The sequence below is a fragment of the Cephus cinctus genome, unplaced genomic scaffold, assembly GCF_000341935.2.
Source record: "Cephus cinctus unplaced genomic scaffold, Ccin1 Ccin1_scaffold1312, whole genome shotgun sequence".
NCBI lineage: Eukaryota > Metazoa > Arthropoda > Insecta > Hymenoptera > Cephidae > Cephus > Cephus cinctus.
Window position 1 is genome coordinate 32,693 of NW_014333738.1, and position 21,960 is coordinate 54,652.

Here is a 21,960-nt window from a genome sequence, read left to right on the forward strand (position 1 = left end):
ATAGTATAAATCCAAAAAAATTTGATACTTAAGTAATTAAGTATAATTGATATATAATTAATTAAATATAAATTCAAATTTCCCGCCTAGAAGCTAACGCGTTGTAATTTTGTTATAAAATCAATTTAAATATTTTAAATAATTATCCTTCATATTTTCTTACGTCATTCGTACAGGTTTTACTGTGATTGATTTTTTTCTTATACCTGTAGTTCGCCAGTAGCTGCGATACTGACGTCAAATTTTCAATGACGTCGCCAGGGACGTGACAGCTTCGTGGGCATGAATGCCGAGGGTCCCAAAAGGACCCAGGGTCATCGGGGTACACTGACCCAAGGCCAAGTAAAAACCCTATCGAGGAATCTCTTTACTCGGAGACGTCCTCTTATTCGTGGAGGGTCGGCTGGCTGGCTTGGTCTGGGTTCTACTGGGTTGGTCCTCTTGGCTCTCGTCAAGACGAAGACCGAAGTGTCGAGTCTTCACACTCGAGTACTTTTATGTGTCATCTTGCTATCTTGGCCCCTTGCATGCATAACTAACCATCTTCGTATAGGTCAGACTGTATCCAAGAAGAGACCAGCCTACAAAGAAACGTAATAACGGCAGTGAGATATGTTAAATTAATATTTGGCGTTAACCAACAGAAGTTAAACTACGGGGAATCCCCTGCTTGTATACAGAACTACATAGGAATTGGCGGGAAATTCAAATTACGAATAATTCTCAACGACTGACTATATCGATAAATGACAATCGATTTGTATTCCCAAAAGCATAATCTAGGTCGTAATAAAAATTTCAATCGAAAAATCGAAATTCAATTAATCCAAAATCGATTCAAAGATAAAAATCGTATCTGTGTTTAACGTACACTCGACTAAGATCACTTTCAGTGCTTAACCACTATTTGTAGGTACATATCAAGTTACGTCTACCACTTGAAAGAATACTGCCACGAAACCTTGGTTATACACACCTATCCAAAAGTGCCACTCTTAGACAAAGTTGCTCCTGACTAACCTTAAGAAAATATCTAAATGGTTAAATCTTAAGGAATTAAATTAGCATTTTCACTAATTTTCATATAAATCCCAAAATACTCTACCTCTGTATTTCTTACTAACCTGTTTATTATACCAGTCTCTTTTTACTACACTGAGATCTACAGGGACTATCAAATTTGATCTAGTCTCTGTACGTACATCTATACTTAAGTTAAGCTAGGTTATGTCTACGTGATCCTTCTACTCTTCAGACACTATCTATTGTACAAGCACAAGTATAGTTGCAGTCTCGACTCCATGCAACGAACCCTTATCTGTTGGACGTTTTATAGCACGCGGATCCCTATTAATTCCTCATTGTTCAGTACAAGCACCCTCGACGATCTCGAATCTACAGGGTGTACTTTGGTATCGAAATATGCAACGTAGCAACAGTATCGATCGGCAAGACAAGTGTATCGATAAATTGACCTGGTTGTATCATACATTGACCCTAGAAAAATTTCCTTATTCGTCTCTTCTGTTTTTCCTCGTAAAACACAGCCGGTGCCAATACGAAAAATAAATCAATGAACGTTCCAGCCAACAAAAAATGTTACACTTAATCCACTATTGACAAATTCGTTTTTCTTTCTACTGTACGAGAAGCCATTCTCCAGCTCCTTCGTTGTCGTTCATGCTGCTTCTTCTGCAAATATGGATTTTTTACTGTCAAGTTGTTCAGACTGTTGCTCACTGTATATATATACTCACGACTTATGGCATACCTAGACGCGTAAACCTTGCGAGAAATTGGCGAACGTGCGTTGCTTCGCGATCAGCCTTCTTTGCGATGGTTGGTATCCATTGGTATCCATAGGTATATAGCTGCATGTATATTGGTACCCATTGGTATATAGCTGCTGTCAGCTACGTTCGATATATGCAAGACGGTACGTCAAATTCTGCGAACGATTCCTGTATGAGAAAACGAATAAACCCTTTTGATTGAATTGTATTGACGATACTTACATACTGCATTCAACGTGGACGATCCGATATGTGTTAACCGGTAGTAACGACAGAGTGCTGACACGTGTTGTTAACTTGAAATTGAAATATAAATAGAAATTTTTATTAGGTTGAAAAATTCATTCACGTTAAGGGCGTTGATCTCGATTCGAATAAAATTAGGTATCAATAAAAATGTTAGGGCAAAATTCCATAGCCACTGTATGTCGATCAATACTAAAAACAAAGGTTATTGAGTAAAGTTTTGTCTTTATGATGACTATAAAAAAAGATCGGCTCCTTAGGCGATCTTTACGCGTCTATTTTTAGATTTTTGTGCGGGGTTTCGAGGAGGGGGGCTTTTACCCCACATCGGAGCCTATTTCATGGCTCTTAATTTTTTTTTGAAATTTTCTTTTTTTTTGGCTTTTTTAAAAACACTGTTAACCATCCGCGAGCGACTTTTACGATCGATTTTTACGATCGTAATTTTCGTAATTCCACTGCCTCCTATTTGCTGTCCCAATGAAGAACCAGCGCTGCTACGAATCGCCGTTTACGTTTAGGCACTGCGTGTGTGATCCAGAGAGTCAAAATTACATGGATGTACAAAATATTCAAATTTTGTATAACAGCTGAAAATTATCTGAAAAGAGGAAACCAATAATTAATACGTCAACGAAATTAATTATATAGAAACAAGCGTGTATAAATTTGCTGCTGTGACGAATGGAAAAAATAAAAAACTGTTTGTCATATTTTCTTGAATATAATAAAGTTTGTTGAATATACGTAAAATTCAAATGCTACATGGATATTTAATTTTTTTTTCCCAAGACAACTTTTAGCAAATAAATAGCGTTGTGGGCAAACTAAAAGTCACCAATGTCCGGGTTATTCGTCGTGCGACAAGAAAAGTTGGAGCACAGGGTGAAACGGGAGTTTGGATGAAACTTTTCAAAGTGCAGAGTGCAGGCAGAATCTAAAAAAAAAAATTGAACAATATTAGTAGCTTGCAGGCTTGAACGAAAGTGCATTATTTTAGATGGACTAATCTGGACCAATGAGATTTCACGTTGGTATCACTTGACCTACTATTTGAAATACATTTCTATTATAAATACAGTTCTTAACCGTAGCTGCACTTGGTGCATAAAATTAAAAAAATGCACTTTTGGTATTTTGATATGTAACAAATATTCATTCACCTTCATTGCCGTCCGTTACTCGTATCTCAGCGATAACCAAGTCAGGCTGGGAATTTGTGACACAATTAATTCAGGCACAAAAGTCCCTAGACTTTTCATACATGAAACTGTGTCAAGCTGTATGTACTTTTACGTATACCGAAATCCTCTTGGAATCCATGAAACTCGCTCGTCCGAGAAGATGGCCAGTTCATGCATTATGCAGTCAGCCAACATTACGAAGAGAAAGATATACAGGCATTCAGCGTGACTCGTGATCCAATCCTTTCCTTGAACAGCATGGGAAGAAAAGATCAAATCGATATTTAGTTTTTACTTTCTCCCCCGCGAATAATGCTTAAGTCCAATGCAAATACATGCACGCAATTAGTTGGTCATGATAAACGAAGAATGTTTGAATGTCGGTAAAAAAGATTTCTCGCGAAAGATATATTGAATTTCGCGCATGCGCACAAGTGGTTAACATTGGAAATGAGAGGCAAATAAACGAGGGACGAACGAATATGGCTAAAGTACACAATGACGAGTGTACGAAGAAAGCTACGCAATTGCCGTGAAGTTTACAGGATGCGTAAACGCGAATTATTGTTACGAGCGTAAAACAAGGATTTCGCATATTTCGCAGCGAAGGTTAAAAGTCGTTTATGGTTTTCAAACCGAGAAGAATATACATTTAAGGATCTGGAGAGTATGTAAAAAATAAAATAAAATAATTTTTAATGGATTTTCGTTAAAAAAAATTTCATTTACCTCGAATATGAAAAATAAGAAAAATTGTCAACTTCAGTTTCATACCATTTTATTCGTCTAGTAATATCTTCGATGTCAGCGCTAGTTTAATTCAAGTTTATTTTATTGAATCATAAAACCCGTCATGTCCCTTTAAGAGAATTTATTCGAACGTTCATTGCTCCGAGTTTTCCCAGTTTGAATTCATCTTATGAACATTTATTTGAAAAGTCTCACGGAATATTTCCCAACTACGTTTCGAAGTATTACGGAACTTGGTTCGAGTCCGGGCTAAAATAATTTACCAGCTAAAACATCATAGCGAGACGTTTATTCGTCTGTCATGCATTCCACGATATTTTTACCGTGCACAAAGTCTTCTTATTATGTATTATGCGAAAGCGAAACGCAAATATTATTGGTTTAGTCTTGCCGAGAATCGCGCGGTTAAGAAAAATTTAATTAATAAAAATATTCTCATTCTATTATGCAGTTTGCATTATACATATGAATTTTTCTGTCGTAACAAAAAAAAATGTCCACCCCACTACCGACTTGAGATATAAAATTCAAATATCACCCCTCAAAAAAATTATATTCGTAATAACCTCGAATTTAGACTCTAATGAATATTTGAAATTCCCGCCGAAAACGTAAATTTGAATACAGCCATAAAATCGATTTTCCTTCGATAATGTCTAAATATTCTAACATCGAAATAGGGGAAGTCCTGGTTACCAGTCGCCGCCACCAAGAGACACTCATATTCATTCGCCATGCACGTCTGCCCATTTTTTACTGCATAAATTGACCTAAGCCGGAGTAAATTTGCAAGTTAAACTTGGAACCTCCGGTACATGCTCTTTTGCTGTAAACACAAGGGATCGCACGTTGGGACTAAAGTGGGAATATAAAGTTCAAGCTTCGTGCTGGCTTATCGACCGGAAGTCAGGATTTTGATATCGAAGGATTTACAGATCACTTGGCTTCATTCGAATAAAAATTACTCTGTACACCCTGCGCATACTGGATATCCTTAATAAAAAAAAAAGAAAGAAAGAGAACGAAAAAAAATAATTATTGCATAACTCACATAACATCCCACAATCCACTGGACCATCATCCCTCCACATTGGATCTCCTACCTTTTGGTCCATCCGATCCTTACCCGGTACCTATCTCGATTTACTGACCAATCGAAGTATCGAATTTCTAGAAGATCGTCAGAGCGTTAGATAATAAAAATAAAATCAGTGTGACCAACCAGAGTCATCCAATTTCAAAATGCTCCAGACAGGAAGTCCAGGAAGATTACAGAAGACGAGAATCCTAACCTCTTCTTCTCCTCGCCCGTTTCGATGAAATCGATCAGGACGTAAAGGACCCTTCACAGTGCGACATAAAAAATAGTTTTTTAAATGTGATAAAAAAAATTGTACCAAATTATAAATAAAATTTGTTAACCTCTTTTCCTCCTTATCGAGCAATTGGCGGATCTGTGCCGTGAGGAAAATGTTCATATCGCCTCTAGACAAAACAAAGGATTACTACGTCACGCCTACCGTTCAGTCCCCCTACAAAGCTATAGAAATTATTCAACCGTCGCGCATCCACGTAGATACGAATATTACCGTAGATATATTTTGAATTACGCAGTAAAAAAAAAGATTGTCAAAACGCTTCATCGACTTGGGATCGAAGGCATAAAAGAAGAATTCATGTACGACCACCTGTTATGTCCATCGGAGAGGAAGTCGACTGAGATTACCGATTACAGATTACGTAAAAGAGCTCGTAAATATGTCGGCAAGTATTACCTACGCACAAATGTTCCTGGTGATGTCGCTTCTTGTTAGTGGATACCCAGTGGGACTCGTCCGGCCTCTTCCTCGAATAAATTGACGTGTGGGCGGGCATAGAAAATAAAAAGAAACAAAGAGACACACGTTGCATGTTCTTACTTTGGAACGAGTACTACGACTGACTCATAATCCCGCATTTGATTAGCTTTTTTTTTTGAATTTGTGATTTTCAATTTTAGGCGGGATTTTTCAAATGACTATCGTTACACGTTGTACGTCATTCATCTTATGTGTAGGTACACGCTGTCAAAATAAATATCAATCAGTCTTTTTATTATTTCGTCAAAAATATTTTCAAGATTTTCTTTCGATAAAATTATGAAAAATCTTTCCCTTGATTCTTTTCTGTAGCAATCAACAATAAAATGTGGTAACGAGGCGTCGTTAAGGATTTAACGAGCGTTATTTCGCCACTAATAACTATTTTTGTACGACCCTATAAATCTGCAGTGTCTACAAATAGAAATTGCATGACCGTCCGGGGACGAGTGCGACCTCTTTCGTATTTTAGCAAGAGATCGATATACCACCGATCGATAAACGTCGTCAGATCCTTAACAGTGAAACTGGTTGGAACGTAAGGCCAATGCAGTTTGAGCAGAAATTATTTTCATTGAAGATACAAATGGCTTACTGGTGAAAGCCATAAATTTTATCTGCTCTGTTAAAAAAATATGTCATGCACCAAATGTATTGTACGTAAACATGTTTCGCTGAACGCACGACAGGTGGCGCCGATAACAATATTTGAATTTAACGCTCGAAAGTTTACCCGCGTGTCCGATACATTTTTCAAATTTCTTCGTACAACACGGACGGTTTTTTTACTTCGTGGATTATAAATGCCAACGGCTACAGTAGCGCCTGAGGAATGTTAATACAAGTCTCTAGCGCTGGGAGAGAACTAAAATTTATAATGCTCGGGACATCCGGCTAAGTATGCCTCCGAGATTTATGCCCTGATACATTTACGAGGTGGTACTTAGTCTAATGAGGTCTAACCTCAATGACGAACCAATGCGAGTTTGAATTCTCAGGAAGAATCATATAAAAGATATAGATTTAATATCTACAGTGTATAAGGATGAATTTGCAACGACAAGTGTAATTACGGTTGAAAATTAATCAACAAAATGTCAAGATCCGGCTTACTTGAATCGAGCGTCCTGCGTGTACGCATCTGCACGTCATACTTACTTTTGTAATTATCAAAAATGTAGGAGCGACGACCACGCGCGCCCTGTCGTTACCCACGCGTCACCCATTATGACTGCATTACGAGAAAATTGCTTGTCTTCTTAATTGAATACGTGTCTCCTGCTTCCCGACGTCTTACCCTGTCTTATCATTCACTTCCTATCGTACTTATGTACATTATCTGTGCTAGCTCATGATACGAGTACATGAGATATTGTGTTCTTCGTCTTTTCCTTTTTAGCTTCCTTCTCTTAAAGAAACTGCCAGGAGACATATGGTCGATATTCTTCCTTCTTTTCCTTATAGCTGTATCCCCAATGGGCGGCATGTGCCAGTAACTGGTCCTAATAATCAAGATATGATATGGTTAATATCTGGTATAATATTCGTATAAGCGTCAACTGAAAATATATGGAGGCATCTTACATGGTTTAGTGTCGGGGTAACTGTAGATCGAGTTACCGACTGAGTTTTTAAGATCACGAATGGACCGAGTAAAAGGAAGAATGGATACAGAACATTTTGGTGGTTCCTCTTGCGATGCGATAAGGTAAAAGGCAGTTTAAGATCGCATTTGGTAAGATGCCGATTCATTTGCTACAGGTCGGTAACAACGGGAACTACTTATCAGGACAGAATTTCTGCAAGATGCTATGAAGATCATACTTCAAATTATGTAAATATAATGTGTATATATGTGTAATTTTCATTTCAGACTCTGTTTTTTTAAATATGTATTGAATTGTATATTTGTCAATGCAATTTTATATAATAAGTTTAAAAAATGTGGAATGTTTCAATGGCTAAAAGTGATAGGAATGATTGCTACATTCAAAAGTGGAGTACTTTATTTGTTAGACTTATTACTGATAATCGCTTGAACTTTGGCTCAACTTTTCTTACCAGCCAAGATGTAATCACTTGACACTCCGACGCGTACATTGCAAGGAAGAACAGAGTAAATTTGATTTAATAACTTATATTTTATAGTTGTGAGTAGTTCGGAAAATATTATTTTACGCTAAATGTAACTTTCATCGTTACAGAACGGAATTTTAGGTTTCTTATTGAAGTAATGTCAGCCGGTGGAATTTTAAGCATAGCAGAGGTAAATGCTCTGCCACTTGAACAATTCGATTGGCTTTTTGGAAATGTCGTTGAGCACTGCCCGGAAGCTGCTCGAGCTGTGGTTTCAAAAAGGCCATTTGTAAATAAAGAGGCCTTAAAAAAATCGTTTGATGACTATTTGGAAAATTTGGATGATACTGGTGAGAAACATATTTGAGTAAAATGTGAAAAATTATTATTTACTTGACATAGATCATTGAGCGATATTGATTCTTAACAGGAAAAGAATCTGTTTTACTTAAACATCCGGATTTGGCTGGAAAATTGGCTGAAGTGGGAAAACTTACACAGGAATCGTCGAATGAACAAAAGTCTGCAGGTCTCGATGCATTAACGAAGGAAGAAAAGCAGACACTTAATAATTACAATTATTTGTAAGTAATCAGTAATAGGGATCATTTAATATTTTCGTATTAAATTTATGCGGGAGCTGGATGAAATGAAAAATTTTGTATCGGTTGTTTCAGGTATAAGGAAAAATTTCAATTTCCATTTGTAATTTGCGCGCGCAGGAACAAAGTCGCGACTATTTTTGAGGGAATAGAAAATAGACTTAAAAATAGTCGCACCGAGGAACTGAATACTGGAATAAATGAGGTGAAGAAAATATGTAGGATAAGAATTGATGACCTTGTTTGGTCCAATGCGTGAATACATAAAAGAAATAACTGAGCAGGCAATAGTGTTGTGCTTATTAAGAATTCTTTCCCTCTTTTATTTAATTCAATTAAGAATTATTGTTACTCCTTTGAACAGTTTGAGATGCAGTAATTAAATACAAATACATTGATACGCAAAGCTCTCAGTAATTCTTGCGTTCAGAATTTAATAAATTTAGTTACCCATAACTATGCTTACAGTATACCAAGACTTTTCTCCACAACAGCATGTGGTTGACCAACCTGTTCTCTAAATTCGGCAGCATTCAGAATGTCCTCAAAACTGTTACATAAAATATCATTAAGGTTAAAAAATAAGTCCTTAATCAAAGGCTCAGAATAAAGAGAACAAAGAATCAAACTAACCCAATTTCCTCATCACGTCCTAGAAGGACATCACGCATCATACAAGATGATGGAAGGAATGGTAGTCGACCGATGTTGTCTGCAGCTTTGAGTTCCATTGCTAACCTCATTGGTGCATGAAGTCCTTGTGCATTGCGCAGCATGATCATTTGCATACGCTGCTGGTTCTTGTGAAACTAATTGAAAAAAATGTATGTCAGTACCAATAACAGTGATTAAAAAGTTAAAGTTAAACATACATTTCTTTCCGAAGCTTCCAACGGATGAGAGAAGCCAAGGCTAGACTTTGTAGCAGCTAACCTATCCATTCAAGAATCAAAGCATACAGTTTGGTGATTAAAAAAGAATAATCAAAAATAATTTATTCAAGTAATTCTTACCCAGCAACCATCGGACTTTGAATACCATAGACTCCATCGCCAACACCAACACTAAACTCGCTAGGTTGGCTAGGTTTGACCTTAAGGGATGGTAAGCCGAAACTCTGCAAAAACCAAACAATTAAAGATATTCGTTTTTCAGCAAATTATTATATACAAATAGAATATTGATTGACATGTGCAGCAAGGATGACAGTAAGTTTTTTATAACCTCTATGATTGGGAGTAACACAATATGTTCAATATCATTCGTATAGAAATAAATATAATATATTCTACAAATTCTTATAATCCCTTAAACAAAACTAATAATATTTTGCAAATCAGAGTTATACTTACCATTTTTTATTCGGAGAAAATATAATTTTCGCAAGGCAAGACACAAACAAAGCTTTGACTGTGTATGCACCCGGATGTAGCGGCCAATAGCGTAGATAATGGCGCTCAACGTTAAATATGAATTGTCATTCTCTGTGCAATAGAATTCGCCATCAGCTTTTTTACATATGGTATAATACAAAAAGCAATAATAATTAGTAACAATTGTTTCTAAATCTGTACCGCGTACAAACGACTGGGTATTAATTAATCTTTTGTTATTTCTTAGCTAAAGATGACTGAAAGAATATATAGTTTATATTGCGCCATATTCCGTGTTTCAGTAGCATAAAAGGCATACCTTATATTACATTTATTGACAAAACACTGCGTAGAGATTAAGCCAAATTCCACTTACAGTAGACATTAAATTTTTGTTGCTACGACGGAATCTTGTGAATCAGTAAATTATCCGCGAAGAAATAAACTCGTAACACAAGAGCACGATGTCTCTTCTCCGAAAGAAAAGTTCCTTGCGAGCCGATTTAAGTCAGGTGATAAAGAAGAAGACAGTACACGAAATGGTAATAAAAAGTATTAAAGAAACTCAATAAATTCAAAACTATTGCTAAAATAGATTATACAATTAAAATTAAGGTTGGAAAATTACGAGGAAGATACCTGTTTCGTGCAGCAGTGAGACTGGTATTTGAATATATGAGCTGGATAACGGCCGAACCAACCGTCGAAGAAGCCGTCGATGACGTAACGAGAAACGTTAAAAAGGCACAGCAAAAAACAGGCCCAGAAAAACGAGGCCTTACGTTACAGGTTAATATAAAAAAATCTTCATCTAACTCCAAATCATTGTAGAATATCCTTATTGATATATTATTATATTATTTACCACAATTTTTTAGGATCGCTCAATTCTATTAACCAAACCCGGACAACGTACCAGAGAGAATAGAAATCATATTTCACAAATTTTAAAAAATTTTCAAGCTTTCAAACGATATTCTGAAGAAATAAAGGAATCAATTACGGCTGTTTGTCGCTATCAGTATCTCGGTCCAGGAAGGGTCATAGTGCGACAAGGTCACAAGGCTTTTGCACTTTATTACATCCTTAATGGCGAAGTCAACTTGTCCCGCATCGTCATGAACAACATTACAGGTTCATTGTACAAAGTAGACTTAACGAATTTGTCAAAATTATTTTTAAAAATTTTATTTATACTACAACACTTTCGTCTTGCACTATACAATACGCAGGTGATGCCACGGAAATAAATGTTGGTACCATGAGTCCTGGAGACATGTTTGGTGAGATAGCATTGCTTTATTCAATTCCAAGGACAGCTACAGTCGTTAGCAAAAGTATTATTATTCGTTTATTAATTAAATTGTACACAGAGTTTACGATATAACTAATAAGTATATTTTTTTGTAAACAGCTCCCGTGGATCTCTTGTATATAACGCTTGAAGACTTTGATAAGATTCTTAGACCCACTTTACTTGAAGAATGGGACGAATTGCGCGATGCTTTAATAAATTTCAATTACTTCAAAGGATGGAATGAGAATACGATTCGAGAATGCTGTATATTAAGTCGTATCAAACATTTCGAACCCAATGAAGTAAGTGTTTGTGATGGAACATATATACTCTCTGTAATTAAGATATTGATTAATCCGATTAATTAATTTGTATCAGGTATTGCTAGGCGATGGAAAGGGAATGGTAAATTCTGTTTATTTCGTTCTAGAAGGCGAATGTCGTCTGATAGAACATATGTTGGTGCATGAACAAATAAAAAGGAGAGAACATAAATATCGTTTATATAAGCCAGTAGATCTTAATTTAATTGATAAGACAAATTCTAATGAGGGAACTGATTCAGTAAGTCAGCAAGAAGAGGTACGATTTTATGATGTTTTTATTATTGCCTCTTAATTGATCAGACAATTAAAGATTCATTAATCATTCAGAGCTCATTGATGAAAATCAATCAATCTGATATTGGTTCGCTATCGGATATCGATTATACTCAAGTTTTATTGTCCATGAGACCTACTGGAAATATTGATGTAGATAGGATGAGTATTGTAACGATGACGTTACAGGACGTTGTGAGTTTTAATAATTTTTTTATATATTCAAGTCAGTACAATTTTAATAGCGTTGATAATTTACAGGTCAATCAGTGGCACGAGATAACAGATGTTGCTGAAATGTTGATGAGAGAACCATCTTCGATTTCTCTTCAACAATATCCAAAAAATGTGCGAACAGTTTTTATGAAAATTTGCCAATTTCACCGTGGTGCCTGCTTCGGTCTTGGTAATTTAAAATTTCGATGAATTCTGATTTCAGGAATTTTAAGACAATATTTACCATTTCTTTGGTTGACAGGTGAAAAAATGATGAACCGAAGAATAGTATCGATTACGCGAATGAAATGTTTATTGGTACCACGTTATTGGCTCTTGGAACATAATAGAGCAAATATTTGGGAACGTGTTAAATTGTTTTTGGACTCGAAATATCCGAGCACAGAGAAGCTTTTTGAAAAATTCGTGCGCAACAGGAGGTACGAAATTGTATACCTATCAATAAAAAAAAATGTTATTTTCATCCGTAGTCCAGTTATTAAAATTAGTGTACGTTCGAACACCGAGATTGGATAATGATATTCTTTTAGATGGTTGAGATACAAAAAAGATCTGATAGAAGATATTGTTAAAAATGGCAGAAAAATTCAAAATAATACGAGCATTCACGATGTTCCTTATTCTATCAGGATCAATGAGGAAATTATGTTTCCGAACTTATAATGTTTTCTAAGTACAATAAAGATGAAAATACTTGCTTTTTCGATCTACAATATTAAGAACTAAGCGTATTTTCTTATATAATTAATATAAGTACGTGTCAATGCGTTACAACTAAAATTATTATTTGTTCACGGAGTTTGTGTAAAATCGTAAAAAATTCTCGTCACTTGACTAGCTTTAAAAACTAAGTAATACTAAATTTGATCTCTGAGCAGAGCAGATGATGGCACTGTGAGGTCAAATAGTTTAATAAATCTCAAGTAAACCGGCCATTTGTTTTGTACATGAAAAAGAACTCATTTCAATGGTAACACCCGATATTATTTTTTCTCAAAAAGGATAAAATGTCTCGATGTCCATAGAGTCCCACAAGACTATTCAACATTACGTAAAATCTTTAAAAATTTCAATCCAGACTCCGATTAAATATACCGAATAAAACAATATAAAACACAACACAGGGACTTTCGACGTGGCCCACGCGAGTCCCAAGTAAATGTATTTTAGATTCTTGTCTGATCCTTGTCATTGATAATCACATAACTGGGATTACTAAAACTGTTAACTGGATCCTTACGAAGATCACTCTTCTGTTTGGGCATATTGACATAATTATCCTGCGTCCTGATAATCGGTGTTCCAAAGTTTTTTAAGTCCGTCAAATCCTTTTCCAAGGATCTGTTTAAATTATCTGAATTTTTGTCCACGCTTACAAGTGGCGCATTCGTGTAGTCTGATTGAGGCTTATCTTGTCTGCTTTGATTCTGACGTTGCTTAGCAAACTCTGCCCTTCGTTGTTGTACATCGATTGGTTTTAAGTAGTCTGAGTTTTCTGGAAGCATCGGAGTCATTTCCAAATCCTCTGGTAAATCAGCTGTCTGGTCCACCGAAGGGAACGCGAAGTGAGATTTAGTGACGTCCGGCCTAGGACTGAAAATTCCTGAATCCTCTGTGACATTTGTGGGACTCATCAATAAATACGAGTTATTGGATGTCAACGTTATTGGCGAATTGACATAATCAGGAACCGTTGAGGACAAAGCAGTATGATCGGGTGCGGACATCATCGTCAGATAGTCACTCTTTCCCGTTTCAAAGGTTATGGTATTCATATCCATATAAGGCACATTGAGCTCGAGATAGCGCTAAACCATAAAAAAAATCAATATTAAAATCATTAGAAAATTTTACTGAACATTCTTTAATCTAACTAAATTTTTATCTACCGTCTTCACGCTCTCTTCTAGAAGGTTCCCGATGCTCTCCACTAGCTTAGGAAACGTCGGTCTCAGGGTTGGCTTGGCTTTCCAACATTGTGTCATAATCTCGTACCTGAAATTTAAGATCAATCTGCACTCCTGAGGTCCTTAATAATAAAATAGACTTCGGAGAAGTCAAATGGTCGTTATAATTTTGTTCAATCTTACACTTCCTTTGTAGCATATTCCGGCTGTTCCATACGGTAGCCTTCTATTAATTTCTGATACTGCTTCTCAGCTTCCATACCGGGATATGGCGTCTCGGCTAACGTGAAGAACTCCCATAGGACGATGCCGAAGGACCAAATATCTGACTGCGTCGAGAATATACGATCCCTTATCGATTCTATCGCCATCCACTTTATTGGCAATGGACTATCTCCTTTCTTCTTGTAATTGTCGTCCTTGTACATTGATTTAGCCAGGCCAAAGTCACAGATCTTGACTACATTGTTTTCGGCCAGCAAAATGTTTCTTGCGGCTAAATCTCCATGCAGCACCTTTTTATAAAAGTATAACATTTATTAATACATTTGTTTATCCTTAATATTCGCATTGTTAACTTTATAAATCATCTATCGTATACCTTTCTACAGCTAAGATACTCCATTCCACCTGCTACTTGATAAGCCCAAGATAATAAATCCTGAGTGCAGATTGGTTTCAAATTTTGATCTTTGTAATCACCACGATAATTCGAGCGCCATCCAGGTTGAGATGAATTGTTACTCATGATGCATCCATCGGGAGACATACTCACTCCTTGAGAATCAGTTCCCTCTCTGTAATCCATCGGTTCACCGCCACTTCCGCCGGAAGTAGCACTGAGACTGCGAGAAAAGGTTAATGCCGCGTATTTTAACCTGCTGTGAAGAAAGAAAGTGTTAACCAACCACCGTCATGCTGTTATCATGGCCCTTTGATAATCTTCCACTTCACCGTTAAGTTAATCAATCGTCATGCAGCCTTCAATTATATCGTAATTAACCACCACTGATTAAACAAGAGTTATGATATAGTTAACAGATAAATTTATATTTAAACAATTACCTGTTGCTACTACAGATACTGGTTGACCTTGTCAAAAATTCCTGACCAATCGAAGGATCGATCTTTCCAGTTGTTGGATCAATTTGATTAATGAAATCGGCTCTGTGACGTAGTAGATAGTTGTGCAAATTTCCGAAACGACAATATTCCACAATTACAAACAATTCTCCTAGAGATTAAATCGATAATTATTATACTGATTAAATCAGTGTAAATTTGATTTTTATCGCTTCCTGCAAGGCTCACGTTTCGCAATATTCTTCGTACAGGCTCCAAGAAGATTCACTACGTTCAGATGCTTTCCAAGATGGACCATAATCTTCAGTTCACTTGCCAAAGCACGAATATAAGTTGGATCTGTGCCTCTACGAACCATCTTTACAGCAACAGTCGTCACTGATTCATCTTCGCTAATTCCTTGAGCTTCGGCCTTCATCACAACACCAAAAGCACCAGAACCCAATTGCTTTCCTGTTCGATGAAGAAATCCATAAATTTTAATTACATTGGATTAATGCGACTACACCTCTTTAATTGATTAATTTAACAAATTACCCAATTTCAAACGTTCTCGTGGAAATTCCCATTTTTTATCATAGGGCAACAATTCAGCTTGGTCGTCCACTGTCAAATCAGGATTCAAACACTCCATTGCTCCTTCCTCGAAATGCATTAATCCGGCTTCAATCAGTTCCTTCCTCATGATCTATTTATATTCAAAATGTCATTTAAAAAATAATTACCAAATCAAACACTAAGCAAAAATCATAAGTTTAATCTATACACTATGATACCTTCTCGCGGCGGAACTTGATGAAGAAAACCGTCATCAGAATAAAACAAATAATTATGAGGACAACGACAGACACGATGAGAATCGGGGATGTTGGTTTTTCTAGAAATTAAAAATAATTGAAATTACATAAAAATTCTAATAAAAAGACAAATATCGCAAGCTCAACAAATATTTAAAACTTGCTTCATCTACACTCACTCTTTATCAGAATCCGTTGGAAAGTTTCAATTTCGCCAATTCGATTTGTTCCACGACACGTGTACTTGCCCTCGTCTCGTTCCAGTAAGAATTTGATATAAAGTTCATGCTCATTGTAAAATTTAAACTGGTCATTTTCTTTGATAATCTCGTCATTCTAATTGAAAAAAATAATATGCAATTACTTCATCACCTTAAGAAACAATTCATTAATGTGGCTCATTTGTTACTTATTATCCTTTACCTTGTACCACGTTACAGTAGGTACTGGCATTCCACCGATATTACACAATAAATACACGTTACGTTTGTTCGCATTCAGATCAAAAGTTATCTCAGTCTCGTTCATGTTTGTTTCTTCGAAAAAAGGTTCTTTTGAATCTAAAAATACCATATAAGAGACACTGTACTGGTAACAATCTATTTTTAAGAAGTATAAGAATCTTCAATTTGATTTCATTTACCAAAGACAGTAAGATTGTAATATTGGTAATTGGGTCTCTCAGAGTCATTGGGTACCCCGGCGCAAATGAAAATATTCATATCGTTCTTACTGACATTTCGAATACTCAACGTAGATCTGTGCGTAAACATAGTGTTGCTAGTAACAATTTTCAGTCTCTCTAAAGCATAAAAAAACATTATAGAAAAAATATATAAAACATACAGACAATCGATTCGTATGAAGTAACCGTACCGGTTTCTTCAATGGGTTGTTTGTTTTGATCATACCACTCCAACTTATCGGTATAATTGTAAACCGAGGATGTACAAGTCAATTCGAAATCGTCACCTTCTACAATATTTGACTTAGGTCGATCCAACCCGAATATCCCCTCACCGTCTGAATACAATAATCAAGGATAAAATATTTACCGCATACAGAAAAAAAAGTACCGCATTTTAATGAATTATCAATCATACACTATTTATTACCTGATACGAAAAGAACTTCTGTAGAATTCACTACTCCACGTGGATTACTAGCAATGCAAACAATACGTCCAGTCGTATTCACCATAAGAGTCACAGTAGAAATGACTGCGGTACGATCTTCCACGGGTTTCAGTGTCGAATTCTGAATCAAGGATACAAGTTTTGTCGGTTCCTATCATTCGTTGCCTGCCTGCTATTTTGTACGTAGATTTATCAGGTTTAAAAATTAATTTACCGTAAGGTCTTCAGTGATCTGAAGTTCTTCGTCGCAGGGGTAGGTCTCTGGACAGTGAATATATTGCCAGGAAATGTTCGCTTTAGGATAAGAAGCGGCGTGACAATTAATTGACGTCAAACTGCTAGGTTTGTAATAAGGCAGAATGGGTTCCATAAGTGTTACAGGTTTTGCTGAAATATAAAAAAATAAAAATGCCGTGAATAATTCATATCTTCAATTTGGATGGAATAAGTAGAAAAAAAAAAGAATCATCTTACATGTGACTACCACAGTAATGTTCAAAGTCGCAGTGTTATTACGATTAGTTGCCACCAGAGTATAATTTCCCATGTGCTTTGTGGCTAAATTTTTCATTTCAAGTTTGATATACCTGTTCGTAATGTTAACCTCATAATTCTCAGAAGATGTTATTGTTCTGTTATCTGGTCCAATCCTATGAAGAAGAGACTGTCTTTAGATTGAATGTTCTTATACTCAGCCAAATTAAATTTACCATTGTAATGTAGGCTGTGGATAAGCATCATAGTATACGACCGATGAGATGCTGCCACCTGCTGGAGACTCAAAATACGTCTGATCCCCTTGTGACTTCAGTTTAATATACGTGTCAAATGGATCTGAAAATATAGGACGGTTTTATTAATAAGATAAATAATTAAATTAAGGCTCTCTGAAATTGTGTACAGTTCAAAGAAATTACCATAGATCTTAATATCTATGGAGGTCGATCGCTCTTCGTATGGATTAGACACTTTACATATATATGTCCCCTTGTCTTCGTCCCGAACATCAGTTATGGTCATTTCGATAATGGCCGTTTTACCGCTGCTCTTTGGTTCCACATATAGCCTCTCGTGAAATCTGCTGCTCTGATGATAGAAATACATAAGGTTCATTAATTTTATTAATCATTGTACTTAATCTTGGATCGACCAGAAACTCACATTATTAGGCGGTATCCACTGAAGGTTAAAAGAACCGTGTCCAACATTGACTGTACAATTTGCTTTTAAATTTTCTCCCCAAACTACGTGCCCAATACTTTCATTGTAAATGTGCGGCAAATTAAGTTTTACATTGGCTAAATAATCAAGAAGAAATAAAAATAAATCAAAATCATACCAATATATCTATAGACACTACCTCTCTCTCTTTCTCTCTCTATTACCTTCAACTTTTATATGACAAAAAATGTCAAGCGTAAAATCATTGTGCTCAACGGTACATTTATAAAAATTGCTATTCTTTATCTTTATGTTCTTCCATATAAAACCAACTCTCGGATCGAACAATCTATTGTCGTTGAGAGTCAATTCCTGTAACATTGAAAAGAAATAAGAAAAATTCATTAAATTCAGATAAATAGTGTTCAGCTTCCAATTTACGTACGTTTCCACTTTCATACAATTTTACAGGATAATCCGGCGAAGTGGGTCTGCAAGGGATAACTAATGTTTCACCAGCACCGACTGTGAAACTCCAGACGTCATCTGATGCAACAGCGAACAGATTTTTCTCTGCTGTAAAATAAAAATGTTTCCCAGCATAACTTTTGTCAATTATTCAAATGCCGGGTGTACTTCCGAAAAGCGCATATCGCCGATCGATCTGAAATTTGGTATAATAACGTATTTTGACCTTTTAATCACGAATATCGTAACGAAAATTGGCGCAAACGCCATTTTGAGTATGAAAGTCAAAGAAGAACCTCTTTTCGTTCGGTGTGCATAATCGCGCATTCCTAACCGATTTAGACTATTTTAGCTTTCCCCAGAAAGGGTATATGTGTGTTCCTACCCCACAGTTCCTAATCTCCGCTGTACACACGCGAATACCCTTTCTGGGGAAAGCTAAAATAGCCTAAATCGGTTAGGAATGCGCGATTATGCACACCGAACGAAAAGAGGTTCTTTTTTGACTTTCATACTCAAAATGGCGTTCAGATTCATCGGCGGTATGCGCTTTTCGGACGTTTATCCCGAATGCCTATTAATATATTTGTTTAGTTACATTTAACGTATACGTAAGACCAGGCTGTGGATGGTTGTTGACGATCATCAGGATCCAGGGTGACATCCTGAGGAGCACATCCGTACCAGCCGGTGTCCCCGTGTTCAGTACGAGGACGATAAAATACACCATCAGAAATATTCCAATCGGTTGTAACGTTCTGTCATGAGAAGGTAGAATTAAAATATAAATAAATAAACGCAAAAATTCTTTACAATGTATTCGAACACTCACGAATTCAGTACTCAGTTTGGGAAAGCTAAAGTGGGAATCAGGACCAAATCTACATTGCAATTCCAAGGCACTACCCTCTTGCACTACGAAGGACTCGTTCTCACCGATGCTTAGTGGTTCCAGATGCACTGTGAACATTGAAAAATAAAGAATTTTTAAAAATAAAATTTAATATTTTATTGAATCCAAGAGCATGTTTTTGGCCATCTTAAATCATTCTGGATCTGAAAACGCGGAGGTTAATTAATGTTTCTCAGTAATTCCCATTGCGCAGCAACATAAGCCGCAATGTCCTGGGAATGTCCCGCGATGTTTATTCCCTCTCTCGTGTACAGTGGGAGGCGAGACAAACTCGGAGGAAGTCTTTTTTTTCCTCTTGTGATAATCTCTTATCTGAATGTACAAAACGGACTGACCGAGCACTATTACGAACATCCAGAAAGAAACTGTATAGTACGTTCGCAAAAGAATTGTAAGAACGACGGTGATTAGCTGGGTAAAAATAATGATGTATATTAAAATTACATGATAGGTGAAGATGGATCGAATGATTTGACTGAATTGAAAATAAGCATAACGCAGACGAAAATTATTACTGTACTCAAGAGAAATAAAATATTGAAGAGGAGAGAAGATTATTAATAATAAACAGTTGAAATCTTATGTTTTGACTAGCATGCGTGTTTCAAATTTTTTGACTCATTTTGCCGCCGTTTCCCGTCCACGTGGATTCGATACGAATTGTTATTTTTTCGTGGTTCAAGACATTTATTATTGTCAACCAAGGAAATTTGTTTATTTGTTAATCGGAAAGTTGGGAGGACCTGGTCTATTTTTTGTCTAAATAATCAAGAAACATTTTTTCTAAGACAAGTGATGCTTGCCAAATATTTTCAACGCAGATAAGACGGCCCTTTTTTTGGGGCGGAGCATTGACCAGATGTTTCAGAAAAGATTAGAGCATCTGTATCTTTCGGTATGAGGTTCACTTGATAGTCCTATGAATATCACATCTGGAATAGTTTTTTTTTTAACCAGAATTTGCGATAATGAGAATAAACAAATAAATATGATTGATTTACTTATTTTTCTCGGATAACAGAGCTACATGTATACATTTACAATTCAGTCGTTAAAGAATGAAAGGTATAAATAAAAAATTTATCTTCCCATTAACTGTGATAAATTTGCTAAATTATAATACATAAATTACTGCAGTAAAAAGAGTTTGCAATAATTTGAAATTTATTGTCATAATGACGTCTATTTCATACGTAATATGGCTGACAAGTGTTATAGGTAAAAATTACCAAGATTCAGGACGAAGAGTATGCAGTCATCATGGAATGCGCGACATGAGTAATTCGGAGCGTGACGTATTTTCTACTGATGAAATAATAATTAAATCCGTAAGAGTGAAAGACTGAGGATTTATGTAGATAAAATGAAATAAATTCCGACTGTATATGTGAATTACAACAATTACATATTTTCTTTAGCTACCCTCAACAGCCCTGAAGCTATTGAATAAAAACATGGATGATTCAGTGCATTCGTCAGTGAAGCATAAGTGTCAAGGTTCTTTGAGTAAAGAAGTAACACGTAACAAATGACTAATTGTTCGAGATGAATTCAGGTAAAAAAATATATAAAATGTCCATACGTTTGATTCGCACCTGAGTAATAGACCACGTGCAAAAAGAAATGCACCCGAATGCGCAGACTCAAAACCCGCACTCGAAATACAAATAATCGTATAAACAATATCAGAAATTGAACAATTACCAAATCTTGTTAATGAGTATAAATGCGTTTACAGGTCGTAAAGTCATCAAGATAGCAGTAATGACTGCAGGAGGTGTATTTAGAGTAAGCCCAAGGTTTCAGGCACGAGAAACGTCAGATATTTCAGGGCCGTTTCAGGCACGTATATTAAAGGTGCCAATAGTTATCAGTAAACGCCAAATATTCATATTGTCACAGTGAAACCAAAATGCTGGCTTAATATATTGACGTCTTGAAAATGCTGACGGGTGAAATGAAATTTTCTGTGGAAATATTTTGTAGGTTAGCCGAGGAATGTTAATAAGCTATTAAACACGTATGTCTTACCTGGAGCTATCAGTATGTTGAGGAGGAAGTAAAATGCAATGTATCGCGTCGTCATCCTGGACAACTCACAAACTTCAATTGTACGAGATTTACATCACTGTATGTGAAAGAGGTTGTAGCAGCAAATGCTACAGAAGCGCTTGGAATACTGAAAAAGTTTCGAGGTTGTCGATGAGAAATACTTACCATGTCGACCCCACCCGTTTAAGGAAAGTTATCGTTCTTAAAATGACGTCATTTCTACCACTACCGGTACTTCTCCTACTTGTCCACCACGATTACTGTGCCCTGAAGATGATGGGAGTTCTGTCGTGCATATACATATAATTCATGGGAGAAATAATCAAACGATGTATACATATTACATTTAGATAATACATAAAAGGATGCAGATAAATTTTTTAAATTGTGGTTACTGTTCGCTGTATTTAAATAAAAATATTAAAAG

General features: G+C 36.1%; 5 protein-coding genes across 13 annotated transcripts in view; 2 read left to right on the top strand and 3 right to left on the bottom strand.

Annotated features, from left to right (window-relative positions):
- LOC107272926 (extracellular sulfatase SULF-1 homolog) overlaps positions 1-7,334 on the bottom strand; it is a gene marked incomplete at its 3' end in the record, with an annotated part of 37,862 nt that extends 30,528 nt beyond the window's left edge. The window contains 7 exon segments of one of the 6 annotated variants that reach the window (XM_015750610.2): positions 207-1,692; positions 1,772-1,948; positions 2,016-2,640; positions 2,878-2,976; positions 3,203-3,248; positions 3,330-3,466; positions 5,025-7,334. 6 annotated transcript variants of the gene reach the window in all.
- Positions 7,335-7,816: 482 nt separating this feature from the next.
- On the top strand, positions 7,817-8,927 carry LOC107272922 (2-oxo-4-hydroxy-4-carboxy-5-ureidoimidazoline decarboxylase). Its single transcript, XM_015750596.2, has 4 exons — positions 7,817-7,948; positions 8,037-8,258; positions 8,339-8,492; positions 8,586-8,927. The coding sequence occupies exons 2-4, from the start codon at positions 8,066-8,068 to the stop codon at positions 8,767-8,769; spliced, it is 531 nt and encodes a 176-aa protein (XP_015606082.1). The 5' UTR covers positions 7,817-7,948; positions 8,037-8,065; the 3' UTR covers positions 8,770-8,927.
- On the bottom strand, positions 8,802-10,003 carry LOC107272923 (proteasome maturation protein). The gene is made up of 5 exons (XM_015750597.2): positions 9,863-10,003; positions 9,524-9,627; positions 9,383-9,443; positions 9,144-9,319; positions 8,802-9,060 (listed from the first exon to the last, which is right to left on the bottom strand). The coding sequence occupies exons 1-5, from the start codon at positions 9,863-9,865 to the stop codon at positions 8,973-8,975; spliced, it is 432 nt and encodes a 143-aa protein (XP_015606083.1). The 5' UTR covers positions 9,866-10,003; the 3' UTR covers positions 8,802-8,972.
- On the top strand, positions 9,904-12,687 carry LOC107272908 (cyclic nucleotide-binding domain-containing protein 2-like). Its single transcript, XM_025090231.1, has 11 exons — positions 9,904-10,032; positions 10,131-10,425; positions 10,499-10,672; positions 10,762-11,017; positions 11,116-11,220; positions 11,298-11,482; positions 11,559-11,762; positions 11,834-11,974; positions 12,041-12,185; positions 12,258-12,435; positions 12,547-12,687. Exons 2-11 carry the CDS (start codon positions 10,348-10,350, stop codon positions 12,677-12,679), a joined length of 1,599 nt encoding a protein of 532 aa, XP_024945999.1. The 5' UTR covers positions 9,904-10,032; positions 10,131-10,347; the 3' UTR covers positions 12,680-12,687.
- On the bottom strand, positions 11,764-21,668 carry LOC107272921 (vascular endothelial growth factor receptor 1). 4 transcript variants are annotated; one of them, XM_015750595.2, is made up of 23 exons: positions 21,513-21,668; positions 19,401-19,528; positions 19,167-19,326; positions 18,546-18,676; positions 18,325-18,472; positions 18,101-18,237; positions 17,857-18,025; positions 17,650-17,773; positions 17,414-17,589; positions 17,154-17,326; positions 16,919-17,060; positions 16,680-16,826; positions 16,447-16,605; positions 16,227-16,363; positions 15,983-16,139; positions 15,783-15,883; positions 15,544-15,694; positions 15,235-15,459; positions 14,989-15,157; positions 14,525-14,768; positions 14,107-14,438; positions 13,906-14,011; positions 11,764-13,824 (listed from the first exon to the last, which is right to left on the bottom strand). In XM_015750595.2, exons 1-23 carry the CDS (start codon positions 21,565-21,567, stop codon positions 13,183-13,185), a joined length of 4,113 nt encoding a protein of 1,370 aa, XP_015606081.1. In that variant the 5' UTR covers positions 21,568-21,668; the 3' UTR covers positions 11,764-13,182. The 4 variants fall into 4 exon arrangements, with proteins under 4 accessions (XP_015606081.1, XP_015606080.1, XP_015606078.1 ...); XM_015750594.2 differs by having other exon boundaries at positions 14,525-14,801; XM_015750592.2 differs by having other exon boundaries at positions 14,525-14,804.
- Positions 21,669-21,960: the final 292 nt, after the last annotated feature.

Excerpts from the sequence above, each read along its gene's own strand:
- LOC107272922 (XM_015750596.2), top strand. The coding sequence starts at position 8,066 with ATGTCAGCCGGTGGAATTTTAAGCATAGCAGAGGTAAATGCTCTGCCA. Across the intron at positions 8,259-8,338 it reads GGAAAATTTGGATGATACTG|GAAAAGAATCTGTTTTACTT; the intron begins GTGAGAAACATA and ends GATTCTTAACAG. Across the intron at positions 8,493-8,585 it reads CTTAATAATTACAATTATTT|GTATAAGGAAAAATTTCAAT; the intron begins GTAAGTAATCAG and ends CGGTTGTTTCAG.
- LOC107272923 (XM_015750597.2), bottom strand. Across the intron at positions 9,444-9,523 it reads CAAAGTCCGATGGTTGCTGG|GTTAGCTGCTACAAAGTCTA; the intron begins GTAAGAATTACT and ends TTGAATGGATAG. Across the intron at positions 9,320-9,382 it reads TGGAAGCTTCGGAAAGAAAT|TTTCACAAGAACCAGCAGCG; the intron begins GTATGTTTAACT and ends TTTTTCAATTAG.
- LOC107272908 (XM_025090231.1), top strand. The coding sequence starts at position 10,348 with ATGTCTCTTCTCCGAAAGAAAAGTTCCTTGCGAGCCGATTTAAGTCAG. Across the intron at positions 11,221-11,297 it reads AGCTACAGTCGTTAGCAAAA|CTCCCGTGGATCTCTTGTAT; the intron begins GTATTATTATTC and ends TTTTGTAAACAG. Across the intron at positions 12,186-12,257 it reads TGGTGCCTGCTTCGGTCTTG|GTGAAAAAATGATGAACCGA; the intron begins GTAATTTAAAAT and ends TTTGGTTGACAG.
- LOC107272921 (XM_015750592.2), bottom strand. The coding sequence starts at position 21,567 with ATGACGACGCGATACATTGCATTTTACTTCCTCCTCAACATACTGATA. Across the intron at positions 18,026-18,100 it reads AGTGGATACCGCCTAATAAT|AGCAGCAGATTTCACGAGAG; the intron begins GTGAGTTTCTGG and ends TTCTATCATCAG. Across the intron at positions 17,774-17,856 it reads CATAGATATTAAGATCTATG|ATCCATTTGACACGTATATT; the intron begins GTAATTTCTTTG and ends CTATATTTTCAG.